The sequence below is a fragment of the Anabas testudineus genome, chromosome 23, assembly GCF_900324465.2.
Source record: "Anabas testudineus chromosome 23, fAnaTes1.2, whole genome shotgun sequence".
NCBI lineage: Eukaryota > Metazoa > Chordata > Actinopteri > Anabantiformes > Anabantidae > Anabas > Anabas testudineus.
This window is the reverse complement of record NC_046631.1, coordinates 1,321,069-1,343,010: the sequence shown is the minus strand read 5'-3', so window position 1 is coordinate 1,343,010 and position 21,942 is coordinate 1,321,069. Positions and strand designations below refer to the sequence as shown.

Below are 21,942 nucleotides of genomic sequence, written 5' to 3'. Positions count from 1 at the left end.
GGTAACGCAGCTTCAGTGCAGTGCAGTGGAAAGATGTGAAGGCCAGTGAGTGAGTAAACTGTGATGGGGTCAGACGGTTGACAGCAGAGGGGGGACAGAAGAAGAGGAGGGAAGGAGGGAGAGGATGTAAGTGTGTGTGTGAAGAAACTAAATGTACAGTAAATGTGGCAACAGCTTCTCTTCCTCAGCTTCAAGGAGAAGAATCCGCTTACTGCTGCTCACAATCCAAACGTATTACTATTCATTATGTGTCTGCTGAGGGAGAGAGAGGCTTCATACCCTGATATTTTATTCATGCGGTCCACCCTGTCTTCTCCCGCTCCCCGACTCGTCCGTTCATTTTGCACCTCGCTACCTCTCCTTCGATCGCTCGTCGTACTTCACTCCCGCCTCTATCTTCTTCCCTTTCATCTGTGTCCATCTCTGGGTCCTCAAAGTATTTGTGGGTGACTAAGCAAAGTCTTTGTGGCTTTCTAAAGCTGTGAGGACACTATTTGATGCAATACACTCCCAAGACACTAACCATCAGAACTACTGAGCATCACCTAAATCTAACCCTAACCTGAAAACCTACCCTAGTTGTGGCCACATTGGCTCCATACAAGAGCACACACACACACACACACACACACACACACACACACACACACACACTCACACACACACTCTCCTCTCTCTAAGGCTTAAAGCACTTGGAATAAGTGAGATGAAAGGAGATTATTTACATCCTTAAGTAGACGGCCTCTGAGTGTAGTGTTAGAGGTCTGTGTGTGTGTGTGTGTGTGTGTGTGTGTGTGTGTGTTTTTACAAGTGTGAAACCCACATCTCTTTCCTTGAAAACTGCAGCTGCTTCTGATAGAAACCCCTCAGGGACACACCCTTCCACAAACCAAGGTTGAACCGTGCGAGACTATGCAGCCTTAGCTGCATGTTGTTAATATGGTGACATGAGATGAGACCTCGAATGACTCTTGGAGACAAAGCACATTAAATAATAAATTAGACAAATTGCTTATATAGACTTACACTTGGTGTCATTCTAGGATTAGGAAATTTAGAAATGGACAAGCACTTCCCTGCACTGAATAATTTGAATCAACCTGGATGTAATGCTTTATGAGATTAGAGGTTTGCATTGACTCAGATTGATGATCCTATACACATCCTGGTTGCTGTGGAAAGGCTGAAGCAAAGAGTATAATTTACCAGTGGGAATGGGGAAACACTAAAGTTTGAAAAGAGCCAAAGTAGGTATTCGACTATTCTGCAACTGATGTGTTGCCAAGATTAATGAAAAATAGTGAGATTAGTGAAATATGATGAATCCCTTATATGGATATTTTCCGACAGCTTTAACATCTTAGTAAAGATTGTGGCTCATTATTATGCAGCCGTTCTCGAGAGTCACTTAATTATTGCTGCACAAAAAAAAAAGACAGTAGAACTAGCTGACATAGTAGAACTTATTATTACTATCCTCTGGTTTTCAACAATGATGAATGGTTCCAATTATGTCTTATAGAACAACAATCTCTAATAAATTTGCAAAACTATCATAGCAGTTAAAGACGAAACAGCATGAGCTATTATCGTAAAAGGACAATATTTAAAATGGAGGATTATTGTCTTGATGGGACTTAATAGGAAGAAGAGAAGAAGAAGAAGAATGTGAACATTTAACGCTCTTCTAGACTTTGATGGTGCGGCCTGTTTACACATGAAAACATTTTTACTATGTAATTACTTGGAGAAAGTCTGCCAAAAGACTAATGTTTTTATTGGATAAACTGGTTTCGCTGCACGGCTTTTAAGTTTTTTCCAGAAATATAATATTTGAAGCATTCAGCTTTAAGCCTCTGAGTGGGTGGGACCCACTCTATTGTCTTCCAACGATGCATTTATCCATCTTTAGTTTGATTGGTTTTTAGTCATGAAAATAGGTAATCAAATAAAAGTCGTCATCATGTTTTGTTGTTGTTGTTGTTGTTGTTGAATCCAGTTGATGACCGTAGCAATAGCAAATTGACCTGTAACTACCAAAATGACTACTAAACGTAATTAAATATGTTTTATCTTGAAGCACTAAGTGCAACATATTTCTAAACAATGTGCTTTCTTGTTCTCTCTGTATATGATCCCCTCCTTTGGAGTCCAAAACTGAATAAAACAACTAAATCAGGGCATTAGATTACAGATTTTGGCGCTGCACGTCTTGGCAGTAAAAGCTTTTGAGCATTCCAGGCCTAATTTTGTCCTGTTGTAATTTAATAGGCCTCTTCTGTTCTTTTGCTTTCTGTTCGCTTCTTGCATCCTTGTGCCAGTTTGTGGGATGTATCTGTCTCTGTGTGTGTGTGTGTGTGTGTGTGTGTGTGTGCACATGCACCCAAGTCTTTCTATTATATCAAAGTATATATCATATATCCTGTTATTTTGAGTTATTACTGTTGCACATCTGTAACATCCTGTCATGCAAATTCATGTTGTATATCAATGTCACTAGACCACTAAGTCACTTACATGATCCTTTTTTTAGATGTCCATCCTCCTCCCGCCTCTCTCCTCTCCGTGTACATCTCCTCTTCCTCCTCCCTTCACTGCCCCTCCATCCTCACTCCCACACAGCCTGCTCTTTATCAGTGTCTGCTGCTTAGCCAGGCTGCAGCTGAGTGCCACCCCGACACACACACACACACAAACACACACAAACCACTGGCTGGAACCGTAGATCAGCTTTATGGGGAAACGCCGCAGAATTTCAGTAGATCTACAACACACACTGTCTATTACTCCCTTAGGCAGGAAACTAACACTTCTGTCCACATTTTCCAGCAGTCTGCAATACATCCTGAAATGTTGCTGCTTCTAACGTGGCTGGTAGGACACACAGCCAGAGCTGGGTTCTTTGACTCGATATAAACTGTCTGATGGACAAGGGGACAAATCATTGTATTCATTGGATAATATCCCTGGCTCAAAGTTTATTCAGCTGCTTGACGTGTTGCTCTACAGCTTTTAGAGAAACTTCATACATGCACAAACGTCCTGTCTTGTTAGACATGACGGAAGAACCTTACTGTTGGCCACGACACTGGACACCTGTCCAAACCATAATCACATAATTCTTCTGTCAGACTTCTCAGAGGCAGATTCCTCCAGAGGAAACGATGTGCAGCGGGTCAAGTTGTGCATCTCACTGTAGCGTAGCAACATAATGGGCTCTGTGTGGACATCCAGCAGCATTTCTTCACCAGAGCTGTCTGACACATTGGTAATGTCTACTGTCTGTGTGTGTTGCAGGTGTCTGGTATCGTGGGCAGGGCTGACGTCTTGGCCTGTCTGCTCTTCTTGCTTACGTTCCTTTCCTATATTAGGTAAGATCACAACCATTTTGCCTCGTCAGCAGTTTAATATATAATAGTGAGATTAGATGTAGCACTCATTTTCTTGAGTAAATATATTTTTAAGTAACTCAGACATACCATTAATAGTGCAGACATCACTGGGAGTTAGTAGCCCTTAGACTGTGAATTATTCATGAAAGCATCAGAACCTGATAATCACACAGAAAACAATGCTGTTAGTGAACGGCACGCCACCCACCACCTCAGCAGGATGGGGCACAATTTAAAATTTACATGCACACTTCGTTCCTTGGATTTCTAGAACAACTCACGAGGAAAGATGCCAAGCTTGGCTTCTCATTTACATCTCTACAGCTGTTCATGTATGAGCCGCGCTGAAATAGCCAAATAAATCATGTAGCTTTGAAATCTCACATTAAAAAGAGCAATCAGAGCTCCTTTATTTCTGTCAGCTGTTCATTGGCATTCAGTTTAAACAGTCGTTGCTGCATGGATGCTCATGTCCCTTTATAAAGTGCCTTCATTCTTCCTCTTTTCCGTCTCTTAGGAGTGTGGGTGTGTCAGCCTCCGTGGACTCTGTGCCCTCCACGGTCTCCGTGTGGTCCCTGTTGGTCAGTTTGTTGCTGGGCACCTGCGCCATGCTGGTCAAGGAGACGGGCATCACCGTGTTCGGCGTGTGCGTGCTCTACGATGCCCTGGTTCTGTGCCGCAAGCCTCTCATCCAGTAAGTACGCATGTTATCTTCACGTTCATGTCCACTGTAACTTAACTAGTCAGCTTTGGCTTACACTTACTGACTTAATACTTGATTTCACAAGACTTGAGATTTGATTTGGACTGGACTTTACCCGATTTGACAGTCAAGCAATATAAAGAGAACATTTGAATTCCATCTCTTGACATCTCAATTGCTCTGAGACTTCACTGGCAGTGTTTTGTTGCAGTCACGGGTGTTTCCTTCACAGGTAGATGCTGAAAGCAATCAACTGAGAGTCCTTACTGCATGAGCCTGTGTTGCTTTACATAGATGCCATTATCCATGTCCCACTTTTTACTGGCCTGCTGCTGCTGCTGCTGCTGCTGTTTCTCCATTCCCTTTTCGGTCCTTTTAATGGAGGCCTGCAGTGATAATGGAGGACAGATGCCTGGAGAGCTTCAGATAAAACACACTCTATTTGAGCAGATGCCAGCTGACCATACAAGTGTTTTGTATGTTTTAGCTCATTAACTATGAATTCCAAATAATTTACATTACTCCCGGCTGTTTTCCAAAGTACACCATCAGTTTTAAGATTCATGTCTTACTCTCTCCAGGCAGCTTTTAGTTTTAGTTTATTTCAGTTATGCCTGTAAAATCACCCTGCAGAGACTTAAACTTGATACATGTAGAATCCATCACAGAGATGATCACAGAGATTATTAGTCACCTTTTAGCTTTTGCTCCCACATGCTAGAAATTCTACAGGTATATAGTATATAGTGAGGTGATGATGGGAGGATGAAACCTGACATTGTCATATAAGAATATGCCTGTGTCATCAGGGAAGAAAAAAATCCATTGATGGAATAACCTGGTCATTCATTATATTCAGGTAGTCTGCTGACGTCATTCTTTGCTTCCACAACATTGCTAAACCTGGACCTGACAAACTCCAGCAGCCCCAGATCATAGCACTGCCCCCACAGGCTTGTACAGTAGGCACTAGGCGTGATGGGTGCATCACTTCACCCGCCTCTCTTCTTACCCTGATGCTCCCATCACTCTGCAACAGGGTAAATCTGGACTCATCCAACCACATGTCCTTCTTCCACTGGAAATTTTTCAACCCAGTTTTAGTAGTTTCATCTTCCATCTTTAATCTAATGTCCTTGCTGGGTCCTTTGGGACCTTCCACTATGTTTTCATTGATACAGAACAAACCGATATTGCATGTTTTGAATGTGCCCATGTGTTGTCAGTATGGTTGTCAGTATTTCACTGGGGATTTCGTCAAAGTGCAGTAATTGATCATTGTTTTAATTGATAGTTAATAGTATATAGGTTAATTACTGTACATTTACCAATCTAAAATGAGTTGTTCTTTAGTCAATTAATAGCAGTGATGTACAGACATTGGTTTCAATGAGGAAAAAACAGCACAGCATCTCTTGCACCAGGATGTTTTAGTGTAAACTGTATCATTGGGTCCACATGTTGCTGTAAGCCTGATAAAGATGTTTCTCCAGTCAGTGGGGAATAAGCAGTGTGTGTATTGGTGTTGGTGTGTGTGTGTGTTAGAGGCAATGGGTCTATCCACGGGCCTGCAGCCAGTATAAAGCTATAGTTTACAGCCAAACTAAAAGCTGTGTCTGGCTTTTTAAGAGACAGAGAGTGTGCATGTTTGTGTGTGTTGAAGAACGATAGTGTTACCTAACATTTGTGTGTGTGTGTGTGTGTGTGTGTGCATGCGCCAAAGCCAGGTCCAGATGTTTTGGAAGCCTTCCTTTTTGCTGTTCAAGGCAAACTGGAATGCGCTGGAATTAACTTGCTGCCACTGTGCTGGGCAAGTTGATAACACATCGAAACGCTGTGCTATATTCGAGGTGTGTGTGTGTGTGTGCTTGTGTCCATTTTTAATCTATATTTAATCTGCATCTAAGGCGAACTCCCCACTTGGTGGCAAACATCCTTTAAACTGCAGGTGGGGACGGGGTTCGATTGCATTTTTTTCTAATCTGCTTCCAATTCTTAATATTCAGTTTTTTCACGTTTATGAGGCTTTAATAAAACAATTGGTCACTTTAAATGTGCCTAAAGGACCAAATACCTAACAGGTCTTGCAGTGACACAAAGAGAAACTCCTATAATCAACTATTAAACTAAACAGAACCATCCTGCAGGTCAGGAGCTCGTGCTTCTCTTGTTATCAACGTGTTATAACTGACTGTAGCTGATCTCTGGCAGAATGTACTTGAGGCTTTCCCCACTTACCCCGTAGAGCAGCTTTGCTCTTGTTGAGACTTTCATCCTCTGTGGGGGGGTGGGGGTGGGGGGTGGGGGGGTGCTCTGCTGCAAAGCCGACTCATAGTTTTAACTGTTGCCTCCAATGATTTTTGAATCTAACAAAGCTGGTAAAGGTTAGGGGAAAGGTTAGGTTAGAATCCAAAGTGCTTCCTCACATAACTTCTCAGATTGTCATTCTACTCACTAACCCAGCCATGGCATCTGTGTGTGTGTGTGTGTGTGTGTGTGTGTGTGTGTGTGTGTGTGTGTGTTTGCCTAATACAGTATCATGCTGACCCACTCACTTTCCCCATGTCCCTCTGTCTGAAACCAGGACGGGTTTCAGCCACTGGCGCCTGACTCGACTCTGCTCTCAGTCTTGTTTATGTCTTCCTCTAGATTAGCGCCAGTCGCTATGATAACCCTAATACACAGACACACACACTCACACACACACACACATGCATGCACAGATCAGTAAGCCTGTGTAATAGCAGCGGTAGCGGTGTAAAGCTCGCAAAGGGCTGCTGCTCTGCGATAATGTGAGCGCGGAGCTGGCAGCCAACATCTGAAGAGGGATACAGATGTCTCTCTGCAGGATTTGGACTTGGTGTCTCTCTCTCTGTCTGACTCAGAGCTTAAAGTCCTGGTAAACAAACCGTGTTGACTTTGTTCCTGCATTGGCCCAAATTACAAGTGCAGTCAGGTGGGGAATGGCTTTACTGTTGCTACCTTTCAGGGTTCAGCTTGTTTTTGGATCCTGGTGGCACTCAGCTGCAAGGTGGTCTGCATCCTGTGAGACAATCCGCACACGCAGTTCAAAGCGCTGCCATTTGTGTGTAGAGTGCACACATTTTCATCTTTTAAACACGGCAAAGCAAACTAATTCACAATTATATAGCAGAAAATTTGAGATATGTGGTGGACTCCTGTGAGATCAGAAGGAGGGAACAACATGGTGGGTCGGTGGAATAGGATGGAGCACTTGTGAGGCTGTTGGTTGGTCATGAATTTATTGGGCTGTTTATGGGTTATACTTTATGACAGATGTAAAAATGAAAAGTATGATTGAAGGTTACATGTGTGTATAGGGCTGAGAGGATTGGAAGTAACCCCCATTTCAGCAGATAAGCATCATCCGGCTTGCGGCGACTCCTTTTTATCTCTATCTGTTGGTGTGTTTACATGCTGGCTCATAATTTGATTACAGCCAGATTAACCTCTTGAACCCCCCCATACTCACCCGCTGGCAGGTTCCTAATTACACACTGTTGTTGTCCAACACCTTCATCTGCCTACCTTTAACCCTTTAAACCCCTTGTTGCTTTGTGCTCTCTGTTCATTTTCTTTTTTTTGGTCACCAACATAGATAGACGTGTCTGCATCACGTTACACAGGCTTCTCAGAGCATAACAACAGCAACACTGTTTGTCAGAGGGGTTAAGGGTTGAGCTATCGTGAGCATGCAGTATTGGTGTGGATATGAATAAACAGTGGAGAGTGTCAGTGCTCCAGAAGCGAGGCGACACTGTGATGACACTGTGTGTATGATTGCGGTTGCTGCTAGTTACGAAGATGTTCCCTCCTCCCAGAGGAAAAGAGAGGAGGGAACATCTTCCCTCCTTCCTGCATCTCTTTGAAGACAGAGCGGTGGAAATCCAGATAATCTGCGGAATTCACACAAGATGATCAACAGTCACAAAGCTGCTGTTTTTTCCACTTCAATCCCCCTGCAGACAGACAAAATGCTTCTGACAACATGCAAGAAAAAAAGAAAAATACAATGTAATATGAGAGCAAAGTTGAATTTGTCAGCGCAGGGCTGTTAAGTCATACAGTGTGTCTTAGTAATCTTTTGGGATTTGCTACAGGGAGGTATTATGGGATGTTGGCAGCATCACAGACTGCCTTCGCCCTATTTGGTATCCAGAGAAGATTAAACTGCTGCTGATTTAATTTAAGCCTTAATTAAAGCTCAACATCTGCCAGTGGATCCTCTAAAAAGGCTAACTGGTTGACAGATAAAGAGGGCAAGTATCTGGATTTCTGACGGAGACGAAGAGGTCTGGAGGACGTGAGATAAACAGAAGTTTGTTATTAACAGTGCTGGATTGTTCCATGGTTATTTCCAGGCGTGCAGAGGTAGAGGAAGAGTTGTACATTATGTGGGAACGATTGAATTTAGGCACCAATCACAAGTCGTCACCTTTCCATCCTCTTCCCAGTATCCTGGGCCAGCATGGCAGGCCTGAAATCAAAATGTGCCTTCATTTTTATACAGCCGATCTCTTTGTTTAGCAGCTGTTTGCTGTTAATTGGAGACCTCCCACTGACTGAGATAATGAAGACTGTGTACACTGTGGTTCAGCTTTTCTGTGGTTTTAGTTGAATCTATCTTGTCCACAATAAATAACTAACCTGACCAACATTGTGGCAAGGCTTACTAACTATATCGGAGCACAGAAATGATGCTTTCTTGGCCTGGATAGTCAATATGTGACCTCACTCTAGTTAAAAGTTACAACCATGAACTTGAATGTGCCCCTCTGGGACGGCCTTGGTTTTGGCAGCTTTCAGTTCCTGCAGTGGAATTCACGATGCTTTTCTTCAAGAAGCATCAGTTGAAATGTACCAGTCGGCAGGGGTTGTGTGGGCCTGGACTCTGACCTCCTGTTCCTGAGGCTGCTTTTGTTCAGCTCAGTCCAGATACTTCTGGTTTTCTGTGATGGATACAAAAAAAAAAGAAAAAAAGAAATAATAATAATACACTGGTCTATGTTAGTTTACCTTGTCAGTATTTAGTGGTATCATAGTTTGTAGAATGCATTTTTGTCTCAGTACTCACCATTGTCATCAGTACACAAACACATGATGAGCCTTCTAGGTTTCTACAGGGAGTTTTTCCAGGGGATTTTTGACATTTAGGAGTAAGGCTAAGTTTTAGACCTATAGCCAAAGACCTGAGCATATATTTATGTGGAACATTTCTCAGCAATGTGCTTGTCTTTGATTGACAGAATTGAAATATTAAAGAGTCTCTAATACTAGAGAGACACAGGAGGATTGGTTTCAAATACACTGCTGATTTATACCATACTGTCTTCACTTTGAATTGCCCCAGGGAGTTTGGTTGACCTTCCACGCTCTCTGTAGCTGCTGGAACAAGTTGTGCTGTCAGTCGGGCCAGCTCCACCAAAAAACAAACAAACAAAAAAAAAAAGGTTCTAATTGGTAGAAAAACACACCCCTCACCTCCTCACACCTCCTGTCGTGCTACGTCATTTTCTGACAAGTCTGGAAGAACTGGCCCAGTGGGATCCAGTGTTTTGTGTTGTGTTGTGGATGGTGTGGGGGAAATGCGACGTGATTATAATAGTGAGAGATGACGAGGATGACAAGACGGCGACAACAAGGCAAAGCACATCAAAGACGGCCCCTGAAGTGTCTTTGGAGAGCTGCAGGTTCTCTGACATGAAAATACTTTGAGAGACCTGTTTGTTCAGAGAGAAACCTTTAAAAAAAAATGCAACAGCATGAAGTCTGCCAGTGAAACCAGGGTAGAAAGCGTGTGTTTGGATGTATATGCCGCCAGCTCAGTCCATCAGTCCTCAGTGTTTCCTTTAAAATGTCTTAAAAATGGTTTAGTTAAATGTCCAGTAGCCATATGTACTTTCAATCCACTTGTTATATTACTGTATTCACAATTTGAATGGCTTCTGAAATCTTAAAGTGAGCAGACTAGAGCACAGACTGACGTTACAGGCACAGACTCAAGATCTAGATAGTGGAAGACAAAGCAAGAACATTGTTTTCTAGCCTTACAAATGTGCATTTCTGCTGCCACGTACAGATGCTAAGGCCAGAACTTGCTAAGAACAACATTAATCCATCCTTCATCAAAGGTTCAGATTGCTGCTAGTGATGTAGCCGAGTGGGAAATTAATCATGACACACAGCAGACCTTTTAATGCCACAGTAGGCTTGTGCTGATTGGCAACCAGGCGACTATTCATGATTTAAGGTGCACATTATTTTGTTCAAACAGCCATTATGTGCCTATTAATCAACAGAAGTGACTAGGTGGGCTGTGCAATCTGATAAAATGTTGTTTCCCTACTGCTGGTTTCTAGCTGAGAGTGTTTGTCCAGTTGATGCACTCTGTGTGATTGCAGCTGTTCTCTCTACTTTTCTGCCTCTGCTCCTGCCAGGGCAGCTCTGGAAGCCTGAAATTCACATCTAATTGCCTTGATAGGTGACTTATTTTGGAGTAATGCACAGCAGGACACATTTTTATACAATATTAAGAGCGCGCCTGCTCAGCTCTCTAATGATTAGCCCCTCCACTGCCGCCCAGTTCTCATTTTCGGAACTGTCACATCCCAGAGTTCACGGATAGCTGCACGGATGAGCTCATCACCTGCTTTCACTCTACCTGCCAGACTGTATTGGTTTTATTTGCAACTCAAGGGGAAATCTCGGTCGTTTGATTATATCCCACAGAATGCAAATGTGATGTTAAATTAATACACACTCGCCTCCATTTACATATTTACACCCTGAAAAATGCAAGTGAATTCCTATCATGCTCATGTGCACTGATCCGCTGAGGTTTACTCCAAAATAGAGGTCATCTACTGCAAATATAGACACGGCACTATGCACAGGCAAATATTTGACTCATTCACAGGTCGATTAAGGATAAAATGCAAAAAAAAAGAAAGAAAAACAAATCAACTGTGCTATGCAGTGCTAAAGGGTTGATCCTACATTGTGCAAGCAGAGAAGGCTGAATTAACATCAGTGCTGTGTGAAGCAAAGAACAAACATCAGACATATCAAGTGACATACACAGAAAACTCCTTCCCAGGTTGCATTCAAATGCTTGCATGGTTCCAGTCAAATCCAATTACCTTCCAGTGGCCGTTCAGACCTTGTACTCGTGTGCAATCCCTCATTCCCACTTGTCCATCAGTCTCATGCAGCCTGCTAGCAACAGTTTCCCAGATATGTCCTACAGACAGACATCACTATTATTCTAACAGTACTGACATAGGTATCTGAGTTTTCTTGTAAAGAACAAACTAAAACTTGAACCAAACAGTGATTTGTGTCGATGTTCGTGATACATCTCATTACAATCGTGATGTCCGTGTGTGTGATTATATACAGTAACCACAAAAGGCCGTGATATAATTAAATGTGTGATGAGCGTGACAAGATATTCTCTGTGTGTGTCCAGTTTGCTTATCATCTAAGAAATGGATACCCAGTCAGACTCTGCTGCTGTGTCACTAGATTTAGTAACTTTCAGACTTTTCATTTATTTTTCAGATGTACCAATTCGCACGGGGCCATTCTATTTCCTTTTTAAATGTCCTTAAGAGTACAATATTATTCTCTAGTATAGTTATAAAAGCAATAGCTCCACAGGAAGCATTTGAAATCACTCAAGTCTTCCACTATTTATGCATCGTGGATAATAAATACATCTTTGACGACTGTTCAACACTTCCAGCTACACTACACGTCTTCAACATAATAAAATAAAATAAAGGAATCAATACATTGCTTGTTTGTTCCTGTGTAATCCTCATGGAGCCTGTTTAAAAACTATTTTTGTCTATTCAGTTTCTGTTGTTGATGAGCCTGCTGAACACAGTTTGTCCTCCTGCTGTCTTTTTTAGCTCCTACTGAGCTGTGCTATTGACAGAACAGCTGCCTCCGAGAACTGTGAGCGGGGCGGGTACAGTATGGATAGAGTGGACGGGCACCTGAATAGTCACTATGCACAGCTCACATCTTGAGATTTCTCACCTAATTTTCTTCCATAATTCAACACACCTATATGGATTAAGTTAGATTAACAAATGCAACCTTGTGATTACTATATTAACATACAGTTACCTGTGCCTTGTGCCCATTGAGTCTTTTTCCAGTGTTGAAACTGACAGATATAGGGAGGTGCCTGCATCACAAATCTCTCATATTTTAATCAGTCTGGGTGTCTACACAGTGGACATACTTTTTGTTTTGCACCCATGCGAAAGACCTGTACATGCACTGTATCCTGAAGCTATTTTTACCCTTCAAATCTACAGAAAACCATCCATTGCTCATAACCATAGTGATTGTGTATTAGGAAAAATTCCAACACGTGGAAAACATAGACTTTGTACTGTATCTGGTTGCCTCCTGTGTGGAGACAGATGGAGTAGTGGAGCTGCTGCTGCCGCTCTGCTAATGTGGAGCACACGTTGTGCCATCTGTGTTGACTCTACGTTAATCACTGCATGCATTTTGGACTAAGCAGATAGCTAACTGATAAGCGTAAGTGCATCCGAGAAGCATTCGAGACAGTCTGGTCATGCTACGTCATATATTATAAGTTGCAGACACATTGCAATTATTTTGGATGAGGGTTGGGGCAAGTGGGTGCCCCAGTTTGAGATCAAAGCTGGCTAGAAGTGCATGGAAGTCAACAGCCTGAGATGTGCCAAGTTGCATGTTCAGGACTCCCAGAATGATAAGAGGACCTCCACCCTCAGGGATGTTGTTGAGCAGCATGTCAAGTTCTTCCCAGAAGTTGTCCAGCTGGCCTGGTGGCAGAAAGACCACAGTCACATGCATGCTGTAACCAGTGCAGTAACTTAGATGGCAGGTCATTCAAAGAGGTGTGACAGTTGAGGTGTGCTGTAGTGGAACTCCGACTAAACCAACTACACCCAACTTGCCATTGAATATCCCATCATTAAACTAACATGAACAGGGCACATCCTTTAATTTCGACATCCGAGTTTTGAAACATGCCTCAGTATTAAAAAAGGCCACACTACAACTAAATTTGGTAGAAGTTAATGTGATCCAGGGAGATAAGTGTCCTCCCAGCAGGGGTCTGTGGTTTATGCGCCTATATAAATATTAAATGACTGTGTCGTGACTGTGCAAACACCTGGTGAGGCAGGAAGACACAGGAACTCCAGCTTCATTTAATCTTAATTATTTGCGCGTGCATGCGTGTTTGTGTGCGTGTGTGTGAATGTTTGTTGTGTTAAATGAATGTGCTTTGGCTCTCTTTGCATTCGCTTGAGTGTGTGATCGTTCACTTAGAGAAATGGAGGGTGCTGGAAATGGAGATGACAGAGCAGAAGAAGGGGATTTTAGGAGGGCCGTCTTTGTTTTGGCAGTTTAGTGGAGCATCTGCTTCACTCCCAGACATGGCTAATTAGTGACAGGGGAAACACATTTTACATATTGCTGCTCTCAAGGATTCTTCCCTTTCTACTGTACTGTAGTGCCACTATCTCTCTCTGGCTTGATTTACTGAACACGTCTACTGAGTGTCTGCTATGCTGCCAGGACCCAATCCCTTGGTAGCACCCATTCTTATTAATAACTGTCCTAGAATTTATTCTATAATTTTATTCTTAACATACACATCTGTATGGAAGCCCTCCACCAAATCTTACTCCCGCGCCTGCTCACCTGAACCTAATGAGTGTAAATAATTTAAAAAAATGACATTCAACCTGAAGAGACCTAATCCAAAACGTGGTGGAACCTAACAAATTTGATTAATTAACAAGAGGCGAGGGTGGACAAGAGCACAAGTGGTAAAAGATAGGCTCATTCTCTATATTCTAAGCACTGCATATCACCACCTTGTCATAGCAGGATCTTGTCAGGAGTTCTAGGACGGTGAAAATAGGCAGCTTAGTGATTTCTACAGAGTGCTTCCCACGCCTACTTAGACAAGCAAGCAAGACAATGCTCATCCTGCTATTGTGGAACAATAATAATGCATTCAGAGCAAATCTTCATTGAGGTGGACTCATCCTCTCAAAAGAGGGTGACCTGCCCTCTTTTGATTGTTCTTCGGATCAGTTTCAGTTCGGTCTTCGGTTTAAGATGACAGAAGGGAAGTTCCTGACTGAAAGACCAACAGGCCAGGTGAAAATAATGAAACATGAGCAGGAACTAAGCTTTTGCACTGAAAAAAAAAAAAGTTTGCAAGTTTGGAGTTTGGTTACTTAACTCCCTGTTTTCTATCTCTCTGCTTTAGCTGCCCTCTGGTCTCCCTTTGCAACCAGCATCACTATTTGCAGCACTCTATTTTCTTTATTTGCCTTATTCTTCTCACGCTATTCTTCACCTCTCTGACATGCTGCACAGCTCCTACCCTCCTTCCCTCGAAACCCAACTCTGCGTTTCCCTGAAATGTGAGATTTCCTGCTTGTTCTGGAGCAGACGGGCAATAATGAGGACATCAGGGAGATGTGAGAGGCGTTTTGTTTTTAAAGCCGCAAAGAGGAACAGAGACCGTTGCTTTGAGCTCCTCCTCCCTCCGTCTCTGCTTTGACACTCACTTTTTATTCAACCAGCAACATATCTCCATCTCTTGATGTTTTCCCAGCGTACCCTTACTAATGTCTTTATTGATATTTGAACATTTTCTGTGCTGCATTACACGGCATAATGCTGCCCAGAATATATCGTTTTTCATTTAGTTTGTTTCAAGCACACTGTTACACACTTATTGCTGTGGTCCTATGTGCTGTGGATACATAATGGCCCTAAAGTTATTTCCTTTTTACAGCCTTATTTACAGTTGCAAAAGTAAGTGATGTTTACTATGTCTTGGTTTTTTTGCAATAATTGCTCATGAAATATGATCGGAACCAAATTTAAGCCACAAACAAACACTATTCCATAGCTGATGAGCCATTATCTTTCATGTCTTTATTGACAGTGACCAGCGCTGATTACTGCCACTCTAGTCGATGCTTGTGATTCCACCGAGTGTGCTGCAGCTCATCTCGGAAGCAGCTCTCACTCACTCACTCTGCTAAAGATATGCACCAAGTCTATTTTTGACAGAACCTACTTCTGAAAGAATGTAATCCACCAATCAGGTAGCCGTCTCCTCATTTTGTTCTGTCTGTAGCCTTTCAAATAGGAGAAACTCATACATATAGGAATTTCCTCTTTGTAGCACTCGAATAGATTCGACTTTCATTCAAGCTGTAAATTTGGGCATAAGCGAGACTGGAAAAACAAGCTTACAGCTGTGTGGGCAACTTGCATTAGAATCCAGAATGCATGAGCAAACTTATAGTGAGAGGTGTCATTATAAGGTAGTGTTGTGCACATGTGTGCATATGATAGGACATTATCATTTAACTCTAGGCCAAGCAGCTGACGATTGAATTAAACATTATTGAAATAGATGGTAACATCTTCAAAATCAACTTATTGCAACAAGCTAAAGCAAACTAAAATAAAACATGGAGGATGGCTTGCTACATTAGGATTCCGCTGTGTTCCGTCTGTCTGTACCTGCTGGATGACTAACACTGGCTGTCTGAAGGCATCAGACTGATGTCAAGAAAACAGCAAGAGCTGATGAATCAGTGGGCAATATCTGTACTGAGTTTGATTATTAAAGTGGGTGTCGACGCTGTTCCTAATTGAAGTCTCCGGTACTGAATATGTAGCCATATGGGATAGCCCGTATTTTTAAATAGGCACAATGAGACAGCCTGAGAGGCGATGCAGGTATTGTTCTTGATTAAGTATGTTGGAGATGAAGGTCTAATTTTATTTCAGTTTTCAATTTCCTGTAAATATAGGCAATTCATATGAACTGTTGAAGAAACTATTCATTTAGAAAATGACCAAAATGTCCTTTAACTTAGTGTTAACCTTGAGTTTGTTCAAGCTTCCTGAAGCACATTTCAGTCTTTGCTTGTTGTTGTCTTTGCTACCTAAGGCTGGTCCCTCCAAATAGTTTAGTAGTGGTGTTGCAAAGAGGTTGGCAGTAATTCTAGTTGGGCCATCGTAAAGGAGGGATGACTATTATAAACATAGAAGCCTGCTCCAACCACAGTTGACTGGTGTTCACAAAAACCTCAATGCAGCCCACTCACTGAAAAAACCTAATGTGCGGTTTGGAAGCTCCATTAAAATGATGATCGCTTTCCTCTCACCCACTCGTACTCAGTTCAATGACTGCTCTCCTACTCCCTATAAGACAAGCTACTCATCGTAGGGTAACATGCCAAGTTTTTGGCAAATTGATGTCATTACTCATTAAGTGATGAGGACAGACACCCAAAGGCACATTTCCTATGTACATAACGCGCTACAGTGCTCAGTGGTAACTCTATAATATATAGTGTTTTGTAAGAGAAGCTCTTATAGAACAGTTTCGAGGTCTTGCCAAATTAGATCTTCCATACTGTGTACTGTGTATCTGTATAAAGAGAGCTCTCACTGCCTGAGGAAAGCATTAGGCCAAAATCTGTCAGCAGGTGTGTAACTTGATTGACTATGCATAGATTAATCTACAAGGTCAATAGGCAAGGTGGTTCTTTTCACATTTTTTCAAATTGTGAAGTGCTGCTTTTTCCTGAAATTGACATTACTTGCTGTGAGTGAAACGCCTTGTCATCTGGAACGAAATCTCCAGATGTTCATGGTCCCCACAGGCTGTATTCTGAAGTCTTTGTTGACTTTGGTTCAGCATTTCTGTGGATATCCACTTTTCATCCTCAGGAAGTTTTGTCACTCGGCTCCACAGTGGATATGAGGCCATTCCCTCCTAAATCTGCTGCAGGTGACACAGTTCTCTGGCCCTAATCTTCCGCACTTTCACCTGACTTAAAGTGTTATAAGCTGCTTGTAATTTCCTCCATCCCACGAGCAGGAAGTAAATACTAGAGCTTGAGCCAGCCACATATCGCATCTTCTTGAGCTAAGCTGCTGTGTCCGGCCTCGCTGGCCTCGGTGAGAGTTTCATTGAAATGCGTAGTTCTAGTGCGTAGGGCAACTATTGTACTTCCTTAGCTACACAATCCAGGAAAAGCTGATTATGGGTTTTTCTGTTTGCCAAAATATTAACGTTTCATAAGAATGAAAAAAAAAAAGAATGACCTGTAACAATTAGTCAGTGTCAGTGTTACTGATACCCCAGAGGCCAGCTACTGCCAACCACTTCGCACCCTGACGCAGAGTATCTTACATGTGAGTGTGAACCCACGTGTGACGTTGCCATGTGCATTTTCACACTCCCTGCTCGTTCTGTGTCTCCCGATTGCAGATTCAGCAGATTAGAAAAGAGAAGCAACATGTTTCTCCATAAAGGTCATCTATAAATCAAAGGTTAGTGAAGATACATGGCTTTAATATGAAGATAGTGGTCTTTCTGACTCTGAGGAGCTGTACTCACAGGACACATGGGTGTGTGTGTGTGAGAGAGAGAGAGAGAATATCTATGTCTCTGTGATTAATGAGCAGCTTCTTTGGCACTTTAGGCTGTATTATCTGGGCAGGAACACACACACACACACACACACACGTGTACACACAGTAAAGCTCCCTCTGGTATAATACTGAGCAGTGTTGGGGCCTTTCTCAGGGAAAGCTCGGAGGTTAGGAACCCAGAATGATGCCCAACAGTAATCCTCTCCTGGGTTTTATGCAGTGCACATTTGACCGTATCTGACAGGTGGATGAGGGAGGGGGTGTGTGTGTGTGTACGCCCCAGTGCACACAGGTCTGATCTTGATACTAAATATTGTGGGGAATATGGGGGTGGGTGGTTATAAAAAAGTGGATTTCACGCCACAGCAAAACATTTGTAAACATAAGAAACTATATTGCATTTTAAATAAAGCCCTGATCACGAACTGTTGGACTTAGGCTTGACATTTCGAGTGTTTACCTATTCTGTAGTTACCTGGTAATTATAAATCTCTGTGTGCATATAGAAGTAGATCAGCAGTGGGAGTTCTAGAACCACAGCTCATACATTTTTAATTGTATAGTTACAGAAGACAAAGCTGCACAGTTTTCCATCTAAACAGTAGCATGTTGTGTGTCAGTGTCAAGAGTTCATATGTGAAAATCCTTGTCCTATCCTGTCTTATAGTGTCTCTGAATACTTTAGCAAATAAGAAATATTAAGTAAATATTTCTAAAAATATATGTTGTCACTGTCATTATAGAAAAATGCAGGTTTGTTATTTAAAAAAAGACAAATGTGCAAAATATGAAGGGGTCGACTCCCTGGAGCGACTGGCTGAAACGTCTAAAATGATTCTTTAATTAAACTCTCACAGCTTTACCGTTATGTCAATACCTTCCCCGAGTCATTCAACACTGCTCCCCACTGCCCTTGAGCGTTTTTTTTTTTTTTTTTTTTAATATTCATCGATTCCCCTAAACCCATTGGGATGTGAATATTTCTCATGTTGCTTGAATTGCAACTCTGGTGACAGAGTGACAGCAGTTGTTCAGGTTTCGGATGGAAGACTATGGTGGCAGGCCTGCAGTAAGGTGAACAAATATGGGTAAGCTGTGACTTGAGACGCGCTGAATTAAATGACAAAAAGGGCACCTTATGCCTGACACACACACACACACACACACACACACAGGTAACAAACTGGCCGTGTGGGTTTTCTGTCGGTGACAGAGAGATGTGAGGCGTTTCAGCTTTGTGGCTGCCCTGGAGCAGCCCTTCGCGCTACGTCACACATCATAAGACCTTGCATGGCGTGACATACTCTCGCACTCTGAGAGAGAGAACGAGAGATGAGGAGGAGAAAGAAGAAGTGTGAGCGTGCACAGCGCATACAGGAGCAGACATGTCACAGTCTGAATCCTGTGGGAGCGAAAACGTAGAAAGTGAATTACAGTCCCTTTACCTGTTGCCATGTGAACACCTTCAACTAATAAGATGAGATAAGCTTAGATATTAATTACCTTCATATTGTTGTATCAAATTATTATTTAGTATTATATATAGTATATTAGTATATATCATATAGTATATGAGAGGCACATGCTAGTAAAACCCTGATAGTGAACAGCTCTGCTCTGTGTGTATTTGTGGTGAGGTCACAACCGAGTGTCCACTCTGCTGAATCAGTGACACTGTTTTTAGCCTGCGGTCTTGCGCAGCAGCCCCGTCACGTTTCAGCCGCAGTGGCTGTCTGAGTGTAAATGACTGTGGCACATGGTTGAGGAGGGCGAGAGGAAATGCCGCTCAGTGGGGAAGAATGTGAAGAATTTCAGCTGAGTGGAGGATCGCAGGATTTCAAATGAGCTGAAGTTTAGAAAGCAGAAAGAGGCCGGGCCGCTAAAATTGCTTTCACACCCCTCGTGGGACAGTGAGTTTTATCTCGCTGTCCACTTCTCATGTGTGTCAAGAAGCTGTGAGTCCGACCTTTCTGCAAAACAACCAAAATCTAATTTCTCTCTTAATTCCTACCTCCTGCAAAAACCTCCCCCTGACGTACACACCTCCTTCCCCCTCCATTCATCTTCTGCTGTTGCCGCGGTCACAGTTGTCATGGTAAATTAGCATCCTGAAATGCAGATACACAGAATCGTTTTTCCCATGATCCGGGTCTTAAGATACCAACGACATCTGTCTGTTCCTGTCTTTCTCACCCCACTGTGTGCATTTGAATGTGTGTGTGTGTGTGTGTGTGTGCGTGTGTGTGTGTGTGTGCGTGTTTGTGCGTGTGCGCGGGGGCGTCTCATTCTTTCAATTTCCAGCGTGAAACCAATATTCCCAGCGTTGCTCTGACTGAGTGATTTTTATCCCAAGGACACAGAGTGTTGCTTTGCTTTATCAGTCCTGAAGAGCTGTGTCTCTACTGCAGCCTCTCTCAGCCTCAGGTGGATTTTTACTCATCCAACCTAGAAACCATGCATTCCTTTACTGTTGCTGTTGGGCCGCATGCGGCACTTCATCAGTCTCCGCTTGAGGAATCAGAGAAACGCTACTTGTGCTCTGATTTACACATTTATTTCATAAAGTGAGTGTTTCCCTCTGGGATTAATAAGGTTTTTGAATCTCGAACATCTGTCACATTCCCCTGTACCCTCACCCCCATGTCACCATGTTTACCAGATGTTCAGAGAGAATTATTATAATACATCATGATTTATAATGCAGAATCATGGGACTGTGCGATATGAGCAAACATCCTGATAGAGGTAATTTTATATTTCATATTAATTTCAATATAATAAGCGTAAAGATACATATTGAGCACTAGCACCAACTCACATGACCCCCAGCCATGAAAGTTGGGTCAGTGTCTGTCATTTAGGTTTTGAGCACTCAACTATTTGTGGCTCTCATCTTTTTTTTAGTCTGCGTCAGCTTACGTATCCAAACCATGTGCAATTCCACAGAAGTAATCCATCTTTCAAGTCCCAACTCTTTGTTTCATCTGGGGCCGGTTGGAGTCCTCCTGTTCAGAATGATCTTGTTCTGTGCCTTTGTGTTTGTGACATGGAAAAACAAAAAAAAAAAAGAATGACAGTCAATAAATTCATTAAATTCAGTAAATTCATTTCGCAAATTGTACATTTTTCCTACTCAGAGCAATAGACCATTAAAAGAGATGCTGAAAACTGATACCAACTTCAGCTTTAACTTCTGACTAACCAGTTTTTTAACGTTGTGATGTGATAAAACAGCAGTGAGATGCATGTTTGCTTGTAGAGGCGATTATTTTGCCCCTCAGGTGTCAATGCTGAGCTCAAAGAGAAAAACCAGAGTCTAACTGTGACTGTCCATTTGTCTTTATTGCGTGTCAGCGGATGTAGCCCTTTCTCAGTAATTCAGCCACCTGCTATTTTCAGGGTCTGGTTGCAAACATGTGGTTGCATCATTAAGGGAATACCTTTCTTACCTGAATTCTCTTATTTTATGTATGTTCATAGGTTTAGCAGTTCAAATGAGTTGTAAGTGCATTACAAATATATCATGCTTCTCTAGAAACAACATCAGTGGTGATCAGCAGGGAAATCAGCCTTGTGTTTTGGGACCGAACTTTCCCGTTCGTCTGCAGAGTCTGACTCCTCTTTGTCATTCTGCCTCTCCATGCCACAAACCTCAGCAGAACAGACTGCAAAGACTTTGTCAAAGATGAATATAGTAAAGGAGAAAAAAGGGAGTGGAGAGCAATGGGAGAGGGAGGCAGAGATGAAACAGACGAGTGTGAGACGGACAGAATGTGTAGAATTCCTGTGAGATCCCCTCCTCTCGCTGTTTCTACGATGCTTTGAAAGCTCTGCGCGAGGGGAACATCTCAAAGTGATGGGGTGTTGAATGGATTCTCCATGCTTTCCTCTCTCTACCTATCTGTCTGATCCCCTCCCTCTCATCTTATTCTCTTGCCACCTTTTTTCTGCAGTCAGACGCTTCTCTGGCTCCTGCCTCAGGCTAATGGATTGGACTATCTAGTCTAGAGGGGGGGAAGAGTTCATAAATGACCTTGGCTAGATGGAACGGTGGAAGTTGGGTCAATAAAAAAGCATGAGTGAAAGGGATGGCCACTTTCAAGCCCAAGTTTCTGAGTTCCAAATTCCAAAAGAAGACCAAAGACAAGGATAGCAATCATCTGTGGCTCTCAAGTCCAAGCCCATTGGTTCCTACTAAACATGCAAATCTAAAATCACCAGGTAGTGTTAAAGCTGGCTGGTGCATAGCTTAATTCTTTCAATGTAAAAAAACAGTTATTCCCTAAGGACGCTGCTTAGTGTAGATTTTATCAGGCAAAGAGGAGTAATTAGTGTGTT

The 21,942-nt window shown here is 42.5% G+C and overlaps 1 protein-coding gene across 1 annotated transcript in view; it reads left to right on the top strand.

Moving 5' to 3' along the window:
- The window catches only part of tmtc1 (transmembrane O-mannosyltransferase targeting cadherins 1), a 69,615-nt gene that overhangs the window by 15,349 nt on the left and 32,324 nt on the right, over window positions 1-21,942 (top strand). Inside the window, exons 3-4 of the mRNA XM_026363326.2 lie at window positions 3,298-3,371; window positions 3,910-4,086. Coding sequence (XP_026219111.1) covers window positions 3,298-3,371; window positions 3,910-4,086 — 251 coding nt within the window. The remainder of the gene's footprint in view (window positions 1-3,297; window positions 3,372-3,909; window positions 4,087-21,942) is intronic.